This window comes from Dendrobates tinctorius, unplaced genomic scaffold (assembly GCF_039654945.1).
Source record: "Dendrobates tinctorius isolate UK_male_01 unplaced genomic scaffold, ASM3965494v1 ptg000022l, whole genome shotgun sequence".
In the NCBI taxonomy this organism is placed as follows: Eukaryota; Metazoa; Chordata; class Amphibia; order Anura; family Dendrobatidae; genus Dendrobates; species Dendrobates tinctorius.
This window is the reverse complement of record NW_027361690.1, coordinates 50,989,775-51,014,225: the sequence shown is the minus strand read 5'-3', so window position 1 is coordinate 51,014,225 and position 24,451 is coordinate 50,989,775. Positions and strand designations below refer to the sequence as shown.

General features: G+C 43.2%; 1 protein-coding gene across 1 annotated transcript in view; it reads left to right on the top strand.

The window, feature by feature from the left end:
* The window catches only part of ACAN (aggrecan), an 89,857-nt gene extending 66,652 nt beyond the window's left edge, over window positions 1–23,205 (top strand). Inside the window, exons 16-18 of the mRNA XM_073568711.1 lie at window positions 3,249–3,393; window positions 17,834–18,016; window positions 20,657–23,205. Of these exons, the coding sequence (XP_073424812.1) occupies window positions 3,249–3,393; window positions 17,834–18,016; window positions 20,657–20,736 (408 nt within the window). The 3' untranslated portion in view covers window positions 20,737–23,205. The remainder of the gene's footprint in view (window positions 1–3,248; window positions 3,394–17,833; window positions 18,017–20,656) is intronic.
* Window positions 23,206–24,451: the final 1,246 nt, after the last annotated feature.

The following is a 24,451-nucleotide window of genomic DNA, read 5'->3' as shown; positions in this document are numbered from 1 at the left end:
TAATAAACCCACATAAATACTCCCTGTCCGACGTAGTCCATTTACCGAGTGTCCCATGACGATCTCACATGTAGATGTGACTGCTCTACCTGGCCTCTGGTGATACACTGACAGGAGGTGATCCTTCCTGTAATGTATCACTGTGCCGCTGTGAGATTTCACCAGAATACATCAGCTGATCAGCTCCAGTTCTCACTTGCGGCACTGCTGTGTGAGAAAATTCGCACGCAACGGTGCTGTAAGTGAGAGCACAAACTGGTGAACTCTTAGTGATACACTTCAGGAGCGATTACCTCCTGTCAGTGTATCACCGGAGGTCGGGTAGAGCAGTCACATCTCCCGATGTGACTCCTCTACACGTTAGATCGTCGTGGGACACTCGTAATTAAATGGACTACGGCGCAATGGTAAGTATATGTTGGTTTATTATTTTATTTTTGTTGCAGGAGACGCAGGCATCAAGGATTAGGTGCTTGGTGAGTATGAATGTTTTTTTTTGTTTTACAATTCAACACAGTCGCTGAATGATGGCACTACTGTCCCATCATCGGCTCATGCTATCACTGTTATACTGTATGTGACAGCAGACATAGCCGGATGGGAGTAGTAGTCTCATCAGACGACGCCTTTCTACACACACAGACACCCTGAGGCAGACACCCTCAGGCAAACACCCTCAGGCAGACACCCTCAGACAGACACCCGCAGACAGGCACACGCAGATAGACACCCGCAGACATACACCCTCAGACACACACAGACAGGCACAGACACACTTGCAAATATTCTCCGTTCACACATATTCTCCGCCCACACACTCTTCCTCCTTTCTTTCTGCAGCATTTTTGGCACGCAAATCCGCAAACCTTTTTATACCTGCAATTTTGCTGTGGATTTGACTGACTCAAGGTAAGTCAATGGGTGCAGAAACGCTGCAGATCCGCAAAAAGAATTGACATGCTGCGGAAAATAAAACTCTGAGAATCAGTACGGAATTTTCTGCAGCATGTGCATACCAAATCTGGATTCCCATTGATTAACATTGCATGAGCAATCCTTTGCCGATTTGGTGCAACTCCGTGCAGAAAAAACGCTGCGGATCCGCAACGTGTGCACATAGCCTTAGAGGCTTAAAACATTCTTTGTATTGATTATTTAGTCTTTTATTTACTATAGCACCAACATAATCAGCAACATTGTACAGAGGTTGCCATTAGTTATGTCAGGTCTTGTGAGGCTTACAATCTAAAATTCCCTATCTGAAATACAGAATTGGTTCAACTTTATATGAAGTCAATTAACATATCACTGGCATATGATTAAACAGAAGTATGATCCTGATCTCAGCTTTAGTCCAACCAAAAGTTTTAAGTGAAACGGTGAATTCATATAAATTAGATTATCATCACATCATTCCAAATTTAATGGAACAGGTACAGCGTATGAAAATATATGCACAATACATATAGACATGGTCTACAAGAGGAAGGACAAATAATCTCGTAGACATTAAAAAAGTTGAAACATTACGGTAAAATGATACCTATTAGGCTACGTTCCCACAATAAGCTTTTGTTGAGTTTTTGATGCGTTTTTTAAACATGCATTTTTATCATGTTTTTGACATGTTTTATTGCGTTTTTACATACTTAGGTGCAAATTCAATGAGTTTTTGATGCGTTTCTGATGCATAAATGCACTAAAAATGCATATACTTTCTTTATCAGTGAAACCTCCACACCTAATACAGGTCTATGCAGAAGTTACCCATAGAAAATTGACATGCTGTGGATTTGAAACACGCACCACAGTTGCATTTGCGCTGCATTAAAAAGAAGCACAGCGTGCATGAGATTTCTATACATCCCATCCATTTTGCTGCAACTGTATGTTAGGCATTGGGTTCCTGTCGCTGCACAGCAGGAATCCCAAGCCTTGCATTCGTTAGTCTCCCATTCCTCTCCTGCCGCAGAGGAGGCTGCTCAGCAGACTCGCTGATCCCGGAGCTCTGCTCAGACCAGCTCTGTGGGTTTGGTTGCTGCTGCTGCCACCTCTGATCCAGCTAGAGCAACGCATTCTGGTCAGCAGCGAGCTACTCCAGGGACTAAGTCCTCCTTTCAGTCCACTGAGCATGCCCGTGGGACGATCTCTCATTGGAGATTGGAGGTCACATGCTCAGGTCCGTCTCCAGCTCGGATTGGACCATCAGAGAGGTCAGGAAGGTCCCGGAAGGACGTTCCTATGGCCATGCGCTAGTATAGACTGCATTACCAGACTATGAGGAGTGAGTGTTGTATGCATATATGAATGTCTCTGGTGAATGACTCATTAAGAAACTCCTACCCTTGGTACGCATGTGTTGTGCAGCCTAGCCTGTTAAGCATCCAGGCTTAGGTGCAGGTAGAGGCAGAGTCTGAGACTGGCATCAGTGTCCACCACTGGCTCTGCACGCCAAGGTGCACGTGCTCGACATTCCACCATAGTCAGCGTCTATAGTAGCGTCCGCAGGTGCGACGCCACGCTCCCAGAAGGTCTAGAGGGACTCTGACCTCGTGTCCTTGGGGCAGAGTTCTGTGACCGCATTCTGTGCGCTCCCTTGCCGAGCTCTGTGAGCTTTAAACACACTCCGGCATTTATGTTCTGTGGTTGTGCGGCTCTGTGAAGCAACAGAGTCCTCCCCTGTACACACCGTGTGATGCTAACCCGAGTGTGTTTTTCTATTATACCGCCATTACTGAGCAGCAGTTTACCACCCCTGCACGGTGGACCCCGGGCTGCGAACGCACTTAATTACCATCTTTTAATATTTGGTGCGTTCCGCCAGCCCTAACACTGTAAGATGTTGATTTTTTTTGTTGCAGCATTAATACACAAAAACAAACCAAAAATCACCTGATGAAGACAGACTGCCGTCGAAACTCGTTGTGGGCTAAAGAAACTTTTGCTTTGTCCTTGTGTCCTTAGCACTCCTCTGACCGTACACTCACATTGTCCTAGCTTATCATCCTCCATTGGAGGTTTACGGCTGGAGCTGCATTGGACCACCCCTTTAATATTCCTCCTTCACCGCCTTCCCGGGGCTCCCTAGTGACCGCTACTTTTATTGGCTTTCAATATAACCTTTCAGAGCCTTGTTAATGTTTTAGAATTGTATTTCAGCTGAATCTATTCATGTATGGCTTTATATTTTAGACAGTTTGGATTTCCTCCATCAAGCTTTAATAAAATGTTATGTTTTTTTTTACTAGCTTTATGAAAATTGGAGGCCAAATCAGCCAGATAACTTCTTTGCTACTGGAGAAGACTGTGTGGTGATGATCTGGCATGAGAGAGGCGAATGGAATGATGTGCCCTGCAATTACCACCTGCCGTTCACATGCAAGAAGGGAACAGGTACTGAATAATCTGAAACTTGACAAATGGGCAAATAGATGAAGGAAAATGCTCCAAACTGAAGACAAATGGTTCAGGAAAGAAAGCTCTTCAAAAATGTTTGAAAAACTCTTCAAAACTACTTCAGGAAATGCTTCATGAATGTAAACGCATCCAAAAACTCCACATAGAAGCAAGCACAAGGTGTCGTTTTCAGGCATGTGCCACACAGAATCCATATGAATGAGCCCCACATAAAATGAACATAAAGCACAGTAATGTCAATAGAACATTTCTGTACACATGGTTCACGTTACCTTACATCTTTTTACCTTAAAAGGTACATGCTCATTCTTTGCGACGCCCACTCTCTATACACAACAGCATAGAGTGCAAGCTGCTGGTGATGCTGCCGCAGGAAAGTGACCTCTGCAATTTTCCTGAAGCGGCTTTGCTTTAGAAACTTGTGCACATACCTAAACTAAGACTGAATTATCAGGTTTTTTGGATGAATTACTTTTCTGGAAAACTTATGATCATCATGGTATTTGTTTCCTTTTTATTTTGTATTCAATTTAGCTATGAAAACCCCACAATTAGTTTAGACAGATCTTTGAAACACTAAGTATACATTAAAGTGGTATTCCCTTGTCCAATATCCTATGCCAATATATAGTATATGTGTCCAAATAAGACAACTCCTTTAACTTAATTTATTGCGCATAGAGTTGGTTCATTGCAGTACTTTTCAAACCATAGGACACACTTTTTTCCACTAAAATTTGGGAGGAAAATGGGGGTGCGTCTTATAGTCCAAATGTAGCTTACCGGGCTAGCGATGGTGGTGAAGCGGGGTCACAGGAGGAAGGATCGCTGCTGCAGGAAGCCAGTGATGGCAGAAGTGGGGCAATACTGTGTATCCCAGGCTGGAGGGGTTGTCATGGCGGACTTAAGCTGCCCATGTGCTGCCCCTGGTGACCATTCTGCCGAAGCTCACCATCGAGAAATCAATATGATGAGCATGGACTCCGCTCCTGCCTCATCACCAGCATCTTATTGAATCCCAAGACCCGCAGCCTCACACCACTGAAACAACGCCACCTCCTAACCCGGGGCCCGCAAAATCACCCCGCTCCTTCCGCCACTGACTTCTTGCATCAGTGATCCTATACCGTGTAACCCCACTCCACTGCTTCCGCCTCCCCGATAAGCTACCGTATATTCGGACTATAAAATGTATCTCCATTTTATAAATAAAAATCATATTTTCCTCCCCAAAATTTGGGGTGCTTCTTATAGTCTGCAAAATACGGTACTTTATTAAACCTGCTTTTTAATTACTTCTTAAGTGGGGTAGTAAGACTATATATTCATTGTGTAGCCAACAATGGACCCAACATGCAAAAAATGGTGTTGTTTGGGCATATATTTTCCTGGTTAGCAATTTTGTTCCTATTTTGATTTACTGTATACACGTGTAGATCAACAATTTACACACATTGGGGCTAGACATTTACCTGACATACAGCACTAAATATAAGCAGTGTGCACTTGCCTAATTCTGACAACTAGCTCACTACTGCAAAGTAATATTTTAATATTTGGGGCTAAAACATGCCAGTTACAGAATAGTGGAAACTGCGGCTCCAGAAATCTTTTAGAGCCCATAAAGTGAAGAAGACTAAAATTTATAGCCACATCTGTCAATGGAGCAGCAGTCATTTCTTGTGGGTACTTTCCCATTATTTGCTTTCTTTTAGTAAATCTTACAAAGAGGAAAGTCTTGTGCCATTTTTTAATGAAACAACATGTTTTGTTTAAGGAAAATCCTCTTCAATATTGTTGCTAAGCACCGAAAACTCAGAAAAGCCCCGAACGGTATATAAATATGCTGGAGACGGGTGATCCAGGGAAGCATAATAGGGAGACTTTGTATAATTAGTTACAAAAAAATTAATTAAGCTGGCTATTATTTATAGCACAGTACCAGTTCAGTGGCAGCCTGGGAAGTGTTTGACTTAGCTTTCCATGGCTGGCACAGTAAAGGGAGGCAGCTGTAATGTTCATAAGCTTAGCAACCAAATTTAGGGAATAGATGTGAAACAACAATCTGCTGCTTGGTGGTTCCTAGTACGTTGTAATATTTTTTTACTTTTGATACAATATAATAATAAATATACAGTTGCATGTAAAAGTTTAGAAAAGCTAAGAAAGTTGAAGATGAAATGACATCTAAAAGGCCTAAAGTTCCTAAAGTTAAAGATGACACACTTCCTTTTATTTTAGGCAATATGTTTAATTATAATGATAACTATATAGAGAGCATAGCCTGTAGTAGATAATGGGGATAAATCGCTAACAACCACACTACAAAACGAAGACCCAAACGAAAAAAACAATCAAATATCCCATATAACTAAAGTACAAAAACTTTATTGGACATCACCAGGGTACAAGGAAAAAAGGGGGGATGAAGACATGCACATGCGAAACAGGGTGCACTGATATAATTATATACATATGTCTGTACATATAAATCTTAGTATACTATCATGATTGTGGTCACAGTATCACCAATTACAATTGCATTGTTCTTCCATGGAAAAATCTTCCAGTTCTGTGAGATTCCTGGGTCGTCTTGCATGCACTGCTATTTTGAGGTCTAGCCACATATTTTCTGTGATGTTCAGATGAGGGGACTGTGAGGGCCATTATAAAATCTTCAGCTTGCGCCTTTTGAGGTAGTCTATTGTGGATTTTGATGTGTTTAGGATCATTATCCATTTGAAGAAGCCATCTTCTTTTCAACTTCAGCTTTTTTACAGATAGTGTTACGTTTGCATTTGTTGAAATTTCATTGAATCCATTCTTCCCGCTAACCGTGAAAAGTTCCCCGTGCCATTGGCGACAACACAACCGCAAAGCATGATTGATCCACCCACATGCTTAATAGTTGGCGAGATGCTCTTTTCTAGAAATTCTGTGGCCATTTTTCTCCGGACATACCTTTGATCATTGTGGCCAAAGAGTTCTATTTAATCTCATCAGTCCACAGGACTTCTGTCCAAAATGCATCAAGCTTGCTTAGATGTTCTTTTGCATACTTCCAATGCTCAATTTTATGGTAAGAACACACTCGCCTTTGTTCCCTTTCTAATCTCACTAACTCACCCCTCCCCCTGTCTGACCACAACCTACTGACATTCTCTTCCCTCTCCTCTCCTAGTGCACAACCCCCACTCCACAAACTCACTCACCCTCGCAGAAATCTCAAACACCTCAATTTACACTCACTCTCTGAGTCTCTTCTCCCTCTTACAGACATAGCTTCCTTACATGACACAAATGCTGCTGCCACTTTATACAACACCACAATAACAGCAGCACTCGATTTGGCCGCCCCCCTCTCACACAGCAAAACTCGTACAATCAAGAGGCAACCCTGGATGACTAGCCTGACCAAAGAACTGAGAGGACCTTCCAGGATTGCTGAGCGGAGATGAAAGAGATCCTGTTCTGCCAAGAACTTTTTTGCATACATTCAGTCCCTCGCCAGGTTTCAACTCTTTCAATTCTTTACTCCATTCCCCAGCACCTCCTCCCTCTCCTCTGATTTCTGCTGAAGACTTTGCCTCTTTCTTTAAGCGGAAGATCGATAACATCAAAGAAAGCTTTGGCCTGCAGCCCCCAATGCATCTCCTCTTAACTGCTCAGCCCTGTTCTTCCAAAACCAGCTTCTTCACCATGACAGAAGACCAGCTCTCCACCCTTCTGTCAAGATAACATCTCACCACTTGTACGCTTGACGCACTCTCGTCCCACCTCATCCCTAACCTTGCCACTGTCTTGATCCCATCCCTAACACATCTCTTCAACCTTTCACTTACAAATGGTGTCTTCCCCTCTCCTTTCAAAATTGCCTTAATATCACCCATCCTCAAAAAGCCCTCCCTTGACCAATCCTCTGTGTCTTACTATCGCCCAATATCATTTCTCCCTTATGCCTCAAAAATACTGGAACAACATGTCTATCTTGAACTGTCCTCCCCCCTCTCATCCTGCTCCCTCTTTGACCGGATACAATCTGGCTTCTGACAGCATTACTCAACTGAAATCGCCCTAACTAAAGTCGCCAATGGCCTACTAACCGCCAAGAACGAGCAACACTACTCTGTCCTCCTCCTCCTGGACCTGTCTTCTCCATTTGACACTGTAGACCATTCCCTCTTGTTACAGATTCTCTCATCTCTTGGCATCACATATTTGCCCCTATCCTGGATCTTGTCATATCTAACAGACTGGACATTCAGTGTCTCCCTCTCCCACACCACCTCCGCACCTTGCCCCCTGTCTGTCGGTGTTCCCCAAGGCTCAGTTCTAGGACCCCTACTCTTCTTCATCTACACCTTCGGCCTGGGACAGCTCATAGAATCACACGGTCTACAGTATCATCGCTATGCCGATAACACACAGATCTACCTATCTGAACCCGACATCACCTCCTTACTGACCAAAATCCCACAATGTCTGTCAGCTATTTCATCTTTCTTTTCTGCTCGCTTTCTAAAACTGAACATGGACAATACAGAATTCATCATCTTTCCCCCATCTCAATCTACCCCTCCACCAGACCTATCCATCAATGTCAATGGCTGCTCACTTTCCCCAGTCCCACAGGCTTGGTGCCTCGGGGTGACTCTGCCCTCTCTTTCAAGCCACATATCCAAGCCCTTGCCTCCTCCTGCCGAATACAACTCATTTCTTTGACCACAAAACTGCAAAAAATGCTCATGCATGCCCTCATCATCTCCCGCCTCGACTATTGTAACCTCCTACTCTCTAGTCTCCCCTCTAGCACTCTTGCACTTTATCCTAAACTCTGCTGCCTGGCTAATCCACCCATCTACCCGTTATTCCCCAGCCTCTCGTCTCTGCCAATCCCTTCACTGGCTTCCTATTGTCCAGAGGCTCCAGTTCAAAACCCTAACTATGACATACAAAGCCATCAACAACTTGTTTCCTCCATACATCTGTGACATGGTCTCCCCGTATTTACCTACACGCAACCTTTGATCCCCTCAAGAACTCCTTCTCTACTCCCCTCTTATCTCTTCTTCCCACAACTGCATGCAAGATTTCTCCCATGCTTCCCCAATACTCTGGAACTCTCTACCCAAAACACATCAGTCTTTCGCCTACCATGGAAACCTTCAAAAGGAACCTGAAGATCCACCTCTTCCAGAAAGCCTACAACCTGCAGTGATCCTCAGTCTACTGAACCGCCGACGTATATCTCACCCATCCCCTGTAGACTGTGAGCCCTCGCGGACAGGGTCCTCTCTCCTTTTGTGCTTGTGTGTGCCTTGTATTGCTCAAGTTTATTGTACTTGTCTTTGTATGCCCCTTTTTTGCATGTAAAACACCATGGAATAAATGGCGTTATAAAAATGAATAATAATTATAATAATAATAACACATAATTCAACACATACCAAGAGGAGTGAGGTCCCTGATCTCAAAATTACAGTCTATGTGGAAGTAGGGGAAACACTAAATAAATGGTAAAAAGTACTTGTATTATATGGTCCATCCATCAATATAACAAATAAGTTATTCACATAAAGCTGCATGAACCCATCTCCATCCAGTATCTGTATAAATACAGATACAAAGTGCTATTAGGTGCATGGAGGGTGTGTGAACAGATGCTACAAGGGACCAAATTTATAAAAGCTTTTGGAAGGACAAAACTGGAATAGTTATACAGTATAAGTTAAGTGAGGCAATAGGCCAGTCAAAAGAAGTGTGTTTTTAGGTCACGCTTAAAACTGTGAGTATTGTGAATGAATCAAATTTCCGGGGTAGGTTATTTCAGAGAATTGGGGAAGTTCATGAGAAGTCTTGGAAGATGGGAATGTAAGGTTCATATTATTGAGAATATTAGTGTTTGGTCTTTAGCAGAATGGAAGGCACGGGTAGAGTGATAGACATAGATGAGGAAGGAGATGTAAGATAGTGCAGAACCAAGGAGCGCTTTTTGGGGGATAGTGATAACTTTATTTTGAACTCTGTAGCGAATGGGTAACCAGTGCAATGGCTGGCAATGGCTAAAGGCATTGGTGTAGTGATAGGAAAGGAATATGACCTTGGTTGCTATATTCAGGACTGATTGGAGAGGGGAGATCAATTAGAAAAAAGTTGCAGTAGTCCAGATAAGATGAATAAGAGCAACAGTAAGAGTTTTTGCAGAGTCAAAGGTAAGAAAAGATCAAATTGTAGAGATGTTTTTGATGTGTACGTGACAGAAGTGAGCACGTGATCGGATGTAGGGAGTGAAGAAAAGATTTATGGCAAATATAAAACCAAGACAGAGGGCATGTTGCTGCGAAGTATTGGTAGAACCACACATAGAAGAGGCGATATTGGGTACAGGTGGGTTAGCAGAGGGAGGAAACACAAAGAGTTCAGTTTTCTCCATAAAATAGTCCATACATATATAGAATGCTCATTAATGAGCTGCACTTCCTTGAAACAGTCTATATACTTAAATTTTTGTGTACCTCAAAAATCTTTGAGGGACAAAAATTAATTGAAGTGACAAAAAAGCCTATTTAACCCCTTCACCCCCAAGGGTGGTTTGCACGTTCATGACCGGGCCAATTTTTACAATTCTGACCACTGTCCCTTTATGAGGTTATAACTCTGGAACGCTTCAACGGATCTAGGCGATTCTGAGAATGTTTTCTCGTGACATATTGTACTTCACTTTAGTGGTAAAAATTTTTCGCTATAACTTGCGTTTATTTATGAAAAAAACAGAAATATGGCAAAAATTTTGAAAATTTTGCAATTTTCAAACTTTGAATTTGTATGCCCTTAAAACAGAGAAATATGTGACACAAAATAGTTACTAAATAACATTTCCCACATGTCTACTTTACATCAGCACAATTTGGGAAACAACATTTTTTTTTGTTAGGAAGTTATAAGGGTTAAAATTTGACAAGCGATTTCTAATTTTTACAACAAAACTTACAAAACCATTTTTTTTAGGGACCACCTCACATTTGAAGTCACTTTGAGGGGTCTATATGGCAGAAAATACCCAAAAGTGACACCATTCTAAAAACTGCACCCCTGAAGCTACTCAAAACTACATTCAAGAAGATTATTAACCCTTCAGGTGCTTCACAGGAGCAGAAGCAACGTGGAAGGAAAAAATGAACATTTAACTTTTTAGTCACAAAAATAATATTTTAGCAACAATTTTTTTATTTTCCCAAGGGTAACAGGAGAAATTGGACCCCAAAAGTTGTTGTCAAATTTGTCCTGAGTACGCTGATACCCAATATATGGGGGGGAACCACTGTTTGGGCACAAGGCAGGGCTCAGAAGGGAAGGAGCCCCGTTTGACTTTTTCAACCTAAAATTGGCTGGAAATGAGATCGGACGCCATGTCGCGTTTGACGAGTGTCTGATGTGCCTAAACAGTGGAAACCCCCCCCACAAGTGACCCCATTTTGGAAACTAGACCCCCTAAGGAACTTATCTAGATGTGTGGTGACCACTTTGAACCCCCAAGGGCTTCACAGAAGTTTATAACACCCGGGCGTGAAAATAAAAAATCATATTTTTTCCACAAACATGATCATTTAGTCCCCAATATTTTGTTTTCCCAAGGGTAACAGGAGAAATTGGACCCCAAAGGTTGTTGTCAAATTTGTCCTGAGTACGCTGATACCCAATATGTGGGGGGGAACCACTGTTTAGGCACATGGCAGGGCTCAGAAGGGAAGGAGCCCCGTTTGACTTTTTCAACCTAAAATTGGCTGGAATTGAGATCGGACGCCATGTCACGTTTGACGAGCGTCTGATGTGCCTAAACAGTGGAAACCCCCCACAAGTGACCCCATTTTGGAAACTAGACCCCCTAAGGAACTTATCTAGATGTGTGGTGACCACTTTGAACCCCCAAGGGCTTCACAGAAGTTTATAACACCCGGGCGTGAAAATAAAAAATCATATTTTTTCCACAAACATGATTATTTAGTCCCCAATATTTTGTTTTCCCAAGGGTAACAGGAGAAATTGGACCCCAAAGGTTGTTGTCAAATTTGTCCTGAGTACCAATATGTGGGGGGGAACCACTGTTTAGGCACATGGCAGGGCTCAGAAGGGAAGGAGCCCCGTTTGACTTTTTCAACCTAAAATTGGCTGGAATTGAGATTGGACGCCATGTCACGTTTGACGAGCGTCTGATGTGCCTAAACAGTGGAAACCCCCCACAAGTGACCCCATTTTGGAAACTAGACCCCTAAGGAACTTATCTAGATGTGTGGTGACCACTTTGAACCCCCAAGGGCTTCACAGAAGTTTATAACACCCGGGCGTGAAAGTAAAAAATCATATTTTTTCCACAAACATGATCATTTAGTCCCCAATATTTTGTTTTCCCAAGGGTAACAGGAGAAATTGGACCCCAAAGGTTGTTGTCAAATTTGTCCTGAGTACGCTGATACCCAATATGTGGGGGGGAACCACTGTTTAGGCACATGGCAGGGCTCAGAAGGGAAGGAGCCCCGTTTGACTTTTTCAACCTAAAATTGGCTGGAATTGAGATCGGACGCCATGTCACGTTTGACGAGCGTCTGATGTGCCTAAACAGTGGAAACCCGTCACAAGTGACCCCATTTTGGAAACTAGACCCCCTAAGGAACTTATCTAGATGTGTGGTGAGCACTTTGAACCCCCAAGGGCTTCACAGAAGTTTATAACACCCAGGCGTGAAAATATAAAATCCTGTTTTGTTCCCACATAAATGATCATTTAGTCCCCAATTTTTAATTTTCCCAAGAGTAACAGGAGAAATTGGACCCCAAAAGTTGTTGTCCAATTTGTCCTAAGTACCCTGATACCCCACATGTGGGAGAAAACTACTGTTTGGGCACACGTCAGGGCTCGAAAGGGAAGTAATGACGTTTTGGAAAGCAGACTTTGATGGAATGGTCTGCGGGCGTCATGTTCCATTTGCAGAGCCCTTGATGTTCCTAAACAGTAGAAACCCCCAATAAGTGACCCCATTTTGGAAACTAGACCCCCTAAGAAACTTATCTAGATGTGTGGTGAGCACTTTGAACCCCCAAGTGTTTCACTAAAGATTATAATGCCCAGGCGTGAAAATATAAAATCCTGTTTTGTTCCCACATAAATGATCATTTAGTCCCCAATTTTTAATTTTCCCAAGAGTAGCAGGAGAAATTGGACCCCAAAAGTTGTTGTCCAATTTGTCCTGAGTACCCTGATACCCCACATGTGGGAGAAAACTACTGTTTGGGCACACGTCAGGGCTCAAAAGGGAAGTAATGACGTTTTGGAAAGCAGACTTTGATGGAATGGTCTGCGGGCGTCATGTTCCATTTGCAGAGCCCTTGATGTTCCTAAACAGTAGAAACCCCCCATAAGTGACCCCATTTTGGAAACTAGACCCCCTAAGGAACTTATCTAGATGTGTGGTGAGCACTTTGAACCCCCAAGTGTTTCACTAAAGATTATAATGCCCAGGCGTGAAAATATAAAATCCTGTTTTGTTCCCACATAAATGATCATTTAGTCCCCAATTTTCAATTTTCCCAAGAGTAACAGGAGAAATTGGACCCCAAAAGTCGTTGTCCAATTTGTCCTGGGTACTCTGGTACCCCACATGTGGGAAAAAACTGTTTAGGCACACGTTGGGGCTCGAAAGGGAAGTAGTGTTGTTTTGGAATGCAGACTTTGATGGTCTGCTGGCGTCATGTTCCATTTGCAGAGTCCCTGATGTGCCTAAACAGGAAAAAAACCCACATATGACATCATTTTGGATACTAGACCCCCAATGAACAAATCTAGATGTGCCCCCAACTAATCTAATGTAAATTAGTAGTGCATGGAGGTGTGGTACAATTTGAAGCAATCTTTCATGCACAGGCCAGGTTTTTCGGGGCAGGTGTCGCACTGGTAAGTGGTGTCCCTGCGTATTCCTTTTTTGTAACACACTCGACACCTTTTTTGCGGCTTACCTTTTCTTGGGGTTGGCGGGACCACCCCCGGAAAATGCTGACCTGGGACAATACGAGCACCTTCAGTTCCTGAAGTACTGGGGCCCGCTCCTTCCTGAGCGCCAAACATCATGGCCTTAACCACTACCTCCTGGAAATGAAGGTACGCCGTATCGCTGGGGCATGCACATTGTGACAGCAGGAATGCGTTGAGCATTGCCATTTGGACGATGTGCACGGCCAGCTTTTTGTACCACACCTTGGCCTTCCTCAATGCATTGTACGGTTGGAGGAGTTGATCGGAGAGATCAACTCCCCCCATTTTTTTGTTGTACCCCACTACACATGTCGGTTTGAGGACCTGTGTAGAGGTACCCCGTACAGTGCAGAGGGTACTGCCATCACCGTGTATGGTGGTCAAGAGATGGACATCTCTCTTGTCCTTGTACTTGACCACCAGCAGGTGGTCGCTACATTGGGCTCTGCTCTCACCTTTTCGGAGCATCTGCCCAAGTAGCGTCTTCGGGAGGCCTCTCTGATTTTTGCGGACAGTACCGCAGGCTGCGGTACGTCGCTCAGAGAGGGATTTGTAGAGTGGGATGCTGGTATAAAAGTTATCAGTGTAGAGGTGATAACCTTTATCCAGCAGTGGGTGCACCAAATCCCACACAATTTTCCCACTCACTCCCAGGAAAGGAGGACACTCAGGGGGTTCAATCCGGGTGTCCTTCCCTTCGTAAACTCTAAACTTGTGGGTGTACCCTGAGGTACTCTCACACAACTTATAGAGTTTGATTCCGTACCTGGCCCTCTTACTGGGCAGGTATTGACGGAATCGCAGCCTTCCCTTGAAGTGAACCAAGGACTCATCCACGCAGATGTCCCTTTGGGGCACGTACACTTCAGCAAACTTTTTGTTGAAGTGTTCGATGACCGGCCGAACTTTGAACAGACGGTCAAAGTTGGGGTCATCTTGTGTGGGACACGCTGCATTATCAGTATAATGCAGAAACTTGTGGATGGCCTCAAAACGCGTCCGGGCCATGACCATTCGGAACACTGGAGTGTTGTATAAAATATCAACACTCCAATATTGCCGAATTTCCGGCTTCTTCAGTATCCCCATATGGAGGACCAGGCCCCAAAACTGCGTCATTTCAACTGCGTCTACAGGAGACCAGTTTGAAAATGTTGAACGCGGGTTTTGCTCCAAAAATTGACGAGCGTACAAATTAGTTTGCTCCACCATGAGGTTAAGAAAATCCTCAGAGAAAAAGACTTTGAAAAAGTCAATTTCTGTGAGGCCGGTGGTGTCAAACTTGATTCCTGATTCTGCCACAAAATCAGGAATCAGTGGCTCGTAATTTTCGGGGGGCGAGGTCCATACGGGGAGCACTGGGTCAGCTGCGGGCATGGTGGGCGCTGCCTCATCTTCTGTCCTGGAGCGTCTGCGTGGTGGTTCCTCAGGACCCGAGGAGGAAGATGAGGAGGGGGAAGAGGAAGAAGAAGAGGATGAAGAATCCGAAAAATAAAGAAAAGTCGGACCGTCATCCAAATCGCTTTCAGTTTCGGAGGCAAGTAAAGCATATGCTTCCTCCACTGAATAGCGCTGTTGGGATGAATTTGATGACATTTTTGTGTAAATATGGTGCTTTGGTGTACACTTTATTGAAAACTGTATGTGTACATGAGGGGGGGGAGTGATTGGTGTAAACTTTCTGTAAAGAAAAAGCTGTGGAAAAAAGTATAAAACAGCAGGCCCTAGCTGATAATTGTCACTTATCAAAACTAGGCTGCTGGATGTGCGCACGGGGTGGCGCAAGGGGGGGGTGGAAAAAAAAAAAAAGGAAAACGGCAAACTCTGATAAGTGAACTGTGTCACTTATCCAAGTTTCGCAGCTGCGGGATGTGTGTACGGAGGGGCTAAGGAAAAAAAAGCGAGCTCAAGTGTTGATCGGTGAACTGCGTCACCAATCAACGCTCGGTGGCTGCGCACGGAGGTGGCGCAAAAGTGGGGTGGAGGGGGGTAAAAATAGGGGGAAGGGGGATGGGGGGATTGGGGTGGATGAAGAGAGATTGGGCAGGGATCAACAGTTAGGGTTGTAGTTAGGTGGCACAAAGGGGGGTGAAAAAAATGAAAAGCGGCAGGCACAAGCTTGGATAAGTGACGTGTGTCACTTATCCAACTTTTGCGGCTGCGGAATGTATGAACGGAAGTGGCGCAAAGGGGGCTAAGGAAAAAAAGGCGAGCGCGAGTGTTGATCGGTGAACTGCGTCACCGATCAACGCTCGCCGGCTGCGCACGGAGGTGGCGCAAAAGTGGGGTGGAGGGGGGTAAAAGGGGGGTGAAGGGGGGTAAGAGGGGGGGTGGAGGGGGGATGGGGGGATGAAGATAGATTGGGGGGGTGAAGATAGATTGGGCAGGGGATCAGAGATCAATTAACACTTACAATTGTAGTTTTCTTTCTTCTTCTTCTTTCTTCTGCAGGGATTGTGATGCTACAAGCTGTGGCACCACAATACCCAGCACAGGAGCTCTTGCTGCGTCCGACCTCTCTGCAGGAATCCTCAGCTAGAGTGAGGACCCCTGCAGACAGGTCAGACAGGTCAGAGGCAGGTCAGGGGGCAGGTCACAGAGCGGTCACATCGCTGCTGTGACCTGTCATTGGTGGGATCGAATGATTACATCGATCCCACCAATCCCTGATCTGCCTGGTGACCATGGCAACTGCCTAGAATCGGAGCTCACAGCTCCGATTACTAGGCAGGTCATGCCCAGGTCACCAGCAGGGCACAGAGCGGTCACATGGTGACCGCAGCTGTGCCCTGTGGTTGGCACGATCGCCGATCTAATCGATCGCGCCAGCCAACTCCTGCAGGCCCTGCTGGGCCTGCATCAGGCTCCAGCACGATCGGTGCTAATATAGCACCAATCCTGGCCGGTACTGGCAGGGCACAGCGGCGATATAGCGCCGCTGTGCACTGCGATTGGCGCGATCGATCAGATCGGCGATCGCGCCAATCCGGGTGCTTTTTGCCGGTGCCTGGCGTTGCCAGGCACCGGCTCTAGGATCGAGTACATCGGTACTCGATCCCCGCCTAGGACATCATTGTTTCAGCCAAGCTGATTGGCTGAAACAATGAGAAACGCTGCGATTGTCTGTTCAGAATTGAACAGCCAATCACAGCGCTCTGGATGCCGGGGGGGCGGGATCGCAGCCCGGGATGCCGACGCCATCTTTTCTAAGGTGAGATGGCGTCGGAATTTTAATGCGATCACGGCGACTTTAGTCGCGGTATCGCATTAAAGGGCCCGACGTACTATCCCGTCCCTGGTCATACGGGCCCGGGTACCGTGGACGGGATAGTACGTCGGATGGCAGGAAGGGGTTAAAATACTGAAATTTATTAATTCATCAAAAAAATATTATTTTTGACAGATTCAGTTTTAGATAGAGGTTATATTCCAACCATCGCTAACAATAATATACAGCACTAGTACAGTTTTAAAGAAATCTATCTAGTACAGGTACCATTCAGGCCAGGACCTGTAGAGGTAATATTGAGTTAAAAGTGGTAGCCTTTTTGACACTTCTGACCTTTCTGTTATTATCCCATCTAGACACACAGAGACAAACACACGCATCTTATCTCCCAATATATGTCATGTATAAGGGGATAAATCAAATGAGTGCGCTTCAAGAAATTTTTCTTTCAAAAATCACCCAATATAGAAACTAAAAAAAACTGCTCCTTTTATTGTGATGGATAGGTTTCCCAACCAGTCTCAGCAGCAGTGACTAATGCGTCACATATCCAGCTGGCTAAGAGGAAGCACAGAGACTGGCAGTCGACCCGGGTAGCACTGGAAAATCAACCTATCTTTCAATTATTCCAGCATTTATATAATCCATAAAAGGTAGGAACACTGAGTATTGAAGCAGTAAGGAATATTAGGTGCCAAAGGAAATTTGATCTCAGAGGCATGGCTGGAGAGGGGCTGGTGATGAACTTGCACAGTGTCGGACTGTGGTGCCAAGGGCCCTCCAGTAACAGTGACTTTGGGGGCCCACTTGCATACAAATATTACACTACCCTCCTTCACAAATGTACCTATATCTCTATATTATAATAAACTGGGTAGTTTGATTAATGGCTATTGAGTTGTTGCCTTTTCCTGTACAGAATCAATTGAATTATGCCAAGTACTTCTCATACAGTGGGGTTGGGGGCCCAGATCTGCACAGGGGCACACCGGGGGATTCACCTGTTACCCTATGGACCAGTCCGAGCCTGAACGTGCACTTGGTGTAATGGGTGGTACAAACTGATTGCTTTGACTTAATCAGATTAGCCTGAATATTTGTCCCAGGTAAAACTATGCCTAATGAAGACATAAGTAATTCTCTTCCTTTCTTACCTTCTAGTGGCCTGTAATGCTCCTCCAGTGGTTGAGAATGCCTATACATTAGGAAAAAGGAAGGAACGATATGAAGTCAGCTCATTAGTGCGGTACCAATGTAACGAAGGTCTCCTACAGCGCCACGTTCCTATAATTCGGTGCCTACCAAGTGGGCAGTGGGAAGTACCTAGAATACAGTGCATAGATCGTAAGTATACCTCTGTGATCTTTAGATAGATAGAAATCCAGGGGCCCCATTGCAGCATAGCAAATTTGGAGTCCCCCAATATTCCTCCAGCTGCCATTAAGCAATCCATCAAATTCCTATAAATGCATCATAGAAACCCAAAATGGATGACAGAGGGCCCTGTGTCTCACCATTAAAATGCCATGGGCACTGTGCACCACAGCATCTAAGTGGTTAAACAGAGAAGAGCAAAGATGGCTCTAATCACAGCACTTATAGGTGGGTGTCTGCTGTGTAAGTCAGCCAATAACCTACAGCATGTCAACTCACTCCATACAAAGCCTTCGAACCCCTGCTGATCGCTGAAATCTCATCTCCCAAGATCTAGGTGCTGAGATTTCCATCTGCGCATGGGTCACCCAGGCGGCAATTTTACCAGAGTTCACAGCACAGAAAACCATGCAACTGCGGGGGCTCTGGGCTTTCACAAAATGTCGCAAAATAGAAAAAACACGGCACTCCACACTGTGGAGGGAGGTGCACAAGTCGGGTATCCAGCCAACTAACAATGTAGTACAAAAACTTGGCACTCAAAGAAAACGTTTAAAGAAGTAAAAGAAGTATATTTAACTGGATGCCTTTTACAATAAAGGAACTGTCAAATCAATTTTTCTTTTGAGTGCCAAGTTTTTGTACTACATTTCACAAAATGTCGGCAGAGCACCCCGCAGCACCGGAGACACCCACAGCAGCATCGGGCAGCACTGCTGGACACCCCCATAGCACTGCCGGGCACCCGCTGCAGCACCGGTTAAACCCGCAGCAGCACTGGGCAGCACCAGACACCCGCAGCAGCGTGCTGCACATCGGAACACCCCCTCATCCCAGCCTGCGGCCAGCAGCATCACCCCACTACTTTCTCCTCCAGCAGTAACATTGGGACCCCGCTTCACTGCAGCCACCACCCCTGGTGATCAATAAGAAGCATGGATTATAAGAAGCACCACCATTTTATAAAAAAAAATCCTATTTTGCTCCTCAAAATTGGGGGTGCGTCTTATAATCCGGAGCGTCTTACAATACTAAAAATCCGATTGGTAAACAATGTAATGGGAAAAAAAGTAAAAACACCAGAATTACATTTCTTTGGTCGCCGCAACATTGCATTAAAATGCAGTAACAGGCTATCAAAAGATCGCATCTACACAAAAATGGTATCAATAAAAATGTCACCTTGGCGCACAAAAAGTAAGCCCTCACCAACCCGAGATGACGAAAAATGGAGACGCTACAGCTCCCGGAAAATGCTGACTTTTTTTTTCTTTTAGAAAGTTTGGATTTTTTTTCACCACTTAAAAAAAAAGAACCTATACATGTTTGGTATCTACAACTCATAACGACCTGGAAAATCATAATGGCAGGTCAGATTTAGCATTTAGTGAACATGGTAACATGGTAAAATAGCCAAATTAAAAACAATTGTAGAATTGCACTTTTTTTTTCATTTCACTGCATTTTGAATTTTTTTCCCATTTTCCAGTACACTATATGTCAAAAACAATGGTGTCATTCAAGAGTACAACTCATCCTGCAAAAAACAAGCCCTTACATTGCCATATTAATGGAAAAATAACAAAGTTATGGCTCTGGGAAAAAGGGGAGCAAAAAATGGAAGCTCAAAAACATGAAAACCCAAGGTCACAAAGGGGATAATAGAAAAGCAGGAGCAGCACAAAAAGTACATGTGTACAGCCTCCTGGCAAGAACCAGACCATCCAGACAAAAAATAAAACCTGGAGGCAGCACTCGAAAAAATGATGGCACAGAGAGTGGTCTATTAGCCCATACTTTAGTGACAGCATTTCGGTTCTGTAGTGTGCGTAAGAAAGGTTCACACTTCAGAACCGAAATGATTTTTTTGTCCACATAGATAGATAGATAGATAGACAGATAGATAAATAAATATATGTAAAGGGAATCTGTCACCCATTTTTAGTGATATCATGTAAAGATACCATTCAATTGTGTTTCACATAAGGATTCTATTAGGACTTTTGATTCCCCCGACCCTGCACCTTTGATGCATAAATACCTTTTTTATCTCGGTTGAGATGTATGTAAATCGCCGCAGTGCGGTGCGGTCCGGTCCGATGGGCGGGGCTTATTCACCTTCTCCCCCCCTGTCTTGCTCTATACATGTCTTCGTTCTTCTTCCTGCGTTCACATAGTGTTTCCACACTTGCGCATTAAAAATGCCTCTGGCGCTTGTGCTGTATGCTTTGCCCAACTGTAGGCAAAGGATATAATCGGTACTGCGCATACGCCGGTATTTTTCAGCATGCATCCGGCCTGCCCATCGGACTGGACAACGGCGATTTACATACATCTCAACCAAGATAAAAAAGGTATTTATGCATCAAAGGTGCGGGGTCAGAGGGGAACAAAAGTCCTAATAGAATCCTTATGTGACACACAATTGAATGATAGCTTTACATGATATCACTAAAAATGGGTGACAGATTCCCTTTAAGTTATTTTTGAGACTTAACATAAAGGTAACTTGTATTTTATAATATGTATCATTGAATAAGATCAGAGAAAATGTTAACATTGACTTACAATTTTTTTCTGTTTCCTCCTCCTTCTTTTCACTTTCTGCAGCTTCCACTTACAGACACAAGAGAAGCCCCAGACTTCGATCGAAACCCACTAGCAGAGTTGCACAGAACACAGCCCATTAAATGAAAAAAATGAAAAAAAAAATATCGTAATGAACATTTATGTTAACAATGTCAATTTCTTTTTGTTTTCATATAAGGAGTTTATATTGAAGAAAAACCCAAGCTGTATATAAAAAAAGCACCAAAGCAAATTAGGTTTCAGCATTGTTACTAATGGTCAAAGAAGTGCCTTTGTCAGGGATCAAGTTGTGCCTTTCTTAATGAAGGGTGGAAGAGTTGATTGGAAATAGGAAAGGCTATGTGAAGCCATAAAGACTATCTCCCCCTTGCCTTAACTAAATATAATGTGATAATAATGTAATATTTCTATTATTTAAACTCCAGGCTGGCCGACTTTAATTAAAAAGTCTAAATATAGTAACAACCGCATTGCACATTAAGGACCTTAGATAAAAAAAAATGAGAAAAATCGCTGAATGTATCTCAAACGTGAGAGGACAAAGGGGTGGGTGAGAAATTGAGAAGACAGAATGTCCAGGTATGTGCTTGTACTATCTAATGGTATGTAAACTACAAGCAGTAGCCATATTTCGTATGTGCTACCATGAATAGTCCTCTCCCACTGCACTTATTACCCAAAGGTTACTAAGGTCATGTCTAGAAAGCCCTTGCTGGAGTAGACGTCATAGATCTGTATGGACTTACCGTAGAGATATACTTGACTTTCTAAGGAGACTTTCTAACTCTAGACGATTCACTCATGCATGGCCTAATGCTGCTCATCTAAGAGTTTGTTTTTTTACGTCGTATGTTTAAGTATGCTCTGAAATATTTGCACACACATTATATCCTTATTCTGCACTTATGTAACAATGCACTTACCTAGTCTTAAGCAATAATAAAAGTCCTTATTGCAGATCTGCTTAGAAGCAACTCTACACAAATCTTTAGAAGTATGGATGCGTCACTCGGACAAGTCCTTGTCGTTGCGACACATCCTTTATGTATCTCTGTTAATAGACGCCTTTTGCAAAGCTTTGCTTCGTTTCTACACTTGTGTTACGTCGGCAGATTATTGCGTTACTATTCGGATAAAGCTTGGCATGCCCTGTAATGTGCAAATCTGTTGGACCACTGGGACACCCTGTGGATTTGTGAAATGCTTGACAGATGCATCTGTGTCTCATACATCATCCATAGCCTTGAACACAAGATATTGTATCTATAATACACCTGAATCCAATGCCATGTTCTCCCAATTAGCTGAATGAGACCTGCAGTGGGGCCTACTATAGCTACAGCTCTATAATAGGGCGAGGACTATTATTATACCGTGGACAGATTTTCTGAAACCTGATGACATAATCCACCATCACTCTGCTTCCCCTGCATTGTCAGCTGTGCCTGTGTCTCTTTGATAGAAGAACCTCATGACTCCCGGTAGTAGGACTGAAACAGTTTGCTTCCATTTTCCCCACCTTTGCTCCGGGGACCGTGCAGTGCATGATGTTTCCGTGCACCTATTTATATATAAAAAAAAAATAATGTAATGTTATTAAAATACAATTGGAATACTACGTTCTAATTTTATTTAAATGGAGTTGCAATATTCTCCTAGAATTCTGGAGGAGCCTCTGTGTGTAATGTCAGGTACAACATTTTTCTATATATTATTATTATTTTATTTTTTTTTGTAAAAAGCAAAACAAATATTTTATAAATCGTGCAGACAGAGTAAAGAATGTGTAACATCGGAGATAAAAAAAAACATTGTGAAATGTGTATAAATAAAAGCGCAAAACCTGTTGTATTTTATTCTGCTGGACGTGCAGTGATATCTTTGGATGGATGCGTGAATATGTTGCCAGTCCAAGGTGTGTGAATACTGTGTGTATACTGATGAGTGATTAACAAGCTTTGGTACAAAGGCTTAGTGTCCTGGCCTTGCCCAAGTGTTTTCCTTCCAGTAAGAGGTGATATTCGTCTATTTATGGCCATCCGTAAATAAGAAAAAAAAATATGGTTATTTCCCGAAAATATTCAGTTTATATTTGGCTTCTGATCAGCTTGGTAAACCATGTGAAAGTCAAATTAGTTGCGGGGAAGTCCCGTAATGAATTGCGGCAAAGCTAACTTAAAAATAAACGCTAGAATTTAATTTTCGAAATTTGGAAATAAAAATGATTTGCAAATTGTTGTCATTCAGTGTTATCTGCCTCCTTTGTGGTGTAAGCATTTGCTTTATGGAACTCAAGTGCCTTTGGACTCTCGCTACAATAAGACTTGGTCGGTATCTGCCACTGCTTGTCATTCAATAATGCTTTTTTTGTTAACCCATAGTACTGCAGACAAGTTTATATCCAACATTTGTGTGTGTCTGACATACGCTCAAAACACTCTTCACAAACTTCATACACTGAAAGCCAATGGATTTCTGATAGGAGCATACAGGCAATATTATTACAAATGAGCAATGTCCAAAAAAAAGTGTTTGCACTGTACTCTGTACCATGTAACACCTATGAAATAAAGCACTGAGCCAATAAAACATACATTTTCTATTTTTTGCAGTTATTTCACTGATGTTACTGCCACCAGAGACTTACCTTCAATGCTTGCCCTACAATGGTGAGATGTGCTTCAATTCTAGACTATGATTTAGAAAGCCAACAAATTAAATGTCACAGAGGCAGACACTCTGGGTGATTTGGGCTCATAATAAAGGGCACCCAATTTAATGAAATCTACTAAAGCAAATAATTTTCTGTTTGTCCTATAAGTCTATACTGAAATTCATAAATTCTTTAAGAGCCCAAAGTCTAAGCCTGAACCTGCACTTCAGCATAACTTTGATGAAATTTCCCTCTTCGGACAGATATAGGATGGAATGGATAGCTTTGGTGGATTCAAATTACCTTCTACATCAGTATCTACAGTACATACTAACTGGCTTTATTTAGATAGTAGAGACAACCTGACATACCACTGAACTTTACAGAAAGCAGAACAGCTATCATAATTCAATATAAAATTAAATGTAAAAATGGCCTTTACATTTTAGGCCTTTTAATAAGGATTTTGAACCTCATAAGAATGATATCCTATGTCATGGTCATTGTTTGACCATAGGAGCTGTGCTTGCTTGATCTACATTGGAGCCCAGTAGTTAGGAATAACACCAAATCCAACAAGTTAACCCTTCAGCTGCTATTGTCAATGCTGACTGCTGCATCTAAGTGGTTGATAGAAGGAAAGGATTTCTTCTGGGACTCCATCAGCTCCTAGCAGCATACATGCAAAAAACAATGGGTTGTTATGTTGCCTAATAGTCTGGCTTTTTACTGCATCCATTTGGTCTAGCCAGACACGTTGGTCAATAGGATGCCTGTAAATGTTATACCAGCATTAGAGAAAAAAAACACTTTTGTGGGCTCTGTTGGGTTAATGTAATCTTATGGATATGTTTAGCATGTATAGCTTGAGCTTTCTTGATGTACAGGCGTGATATAAACATAGACTTTCTACAGCCTGTAACCGAAATGTCTCTGCAAAGCTGGCCGTATACTGTCAGCCAACCATTTGGATGTTTTCAATAGCTAAAGTGGAGGAAGCGACTATCCGACTTCGCTGACAATGGCTTATCTCTCTTGAAAATGAATGGATCAGATTTTAAAATTTCAGCTGGCATGAATTTATCTTTCCGGGCTAGGGTTGAAGGGCCAAGGGTCCAGGAGGCCCTATGCACATCAGATTATCAGGTAGACCTGTTAAAATA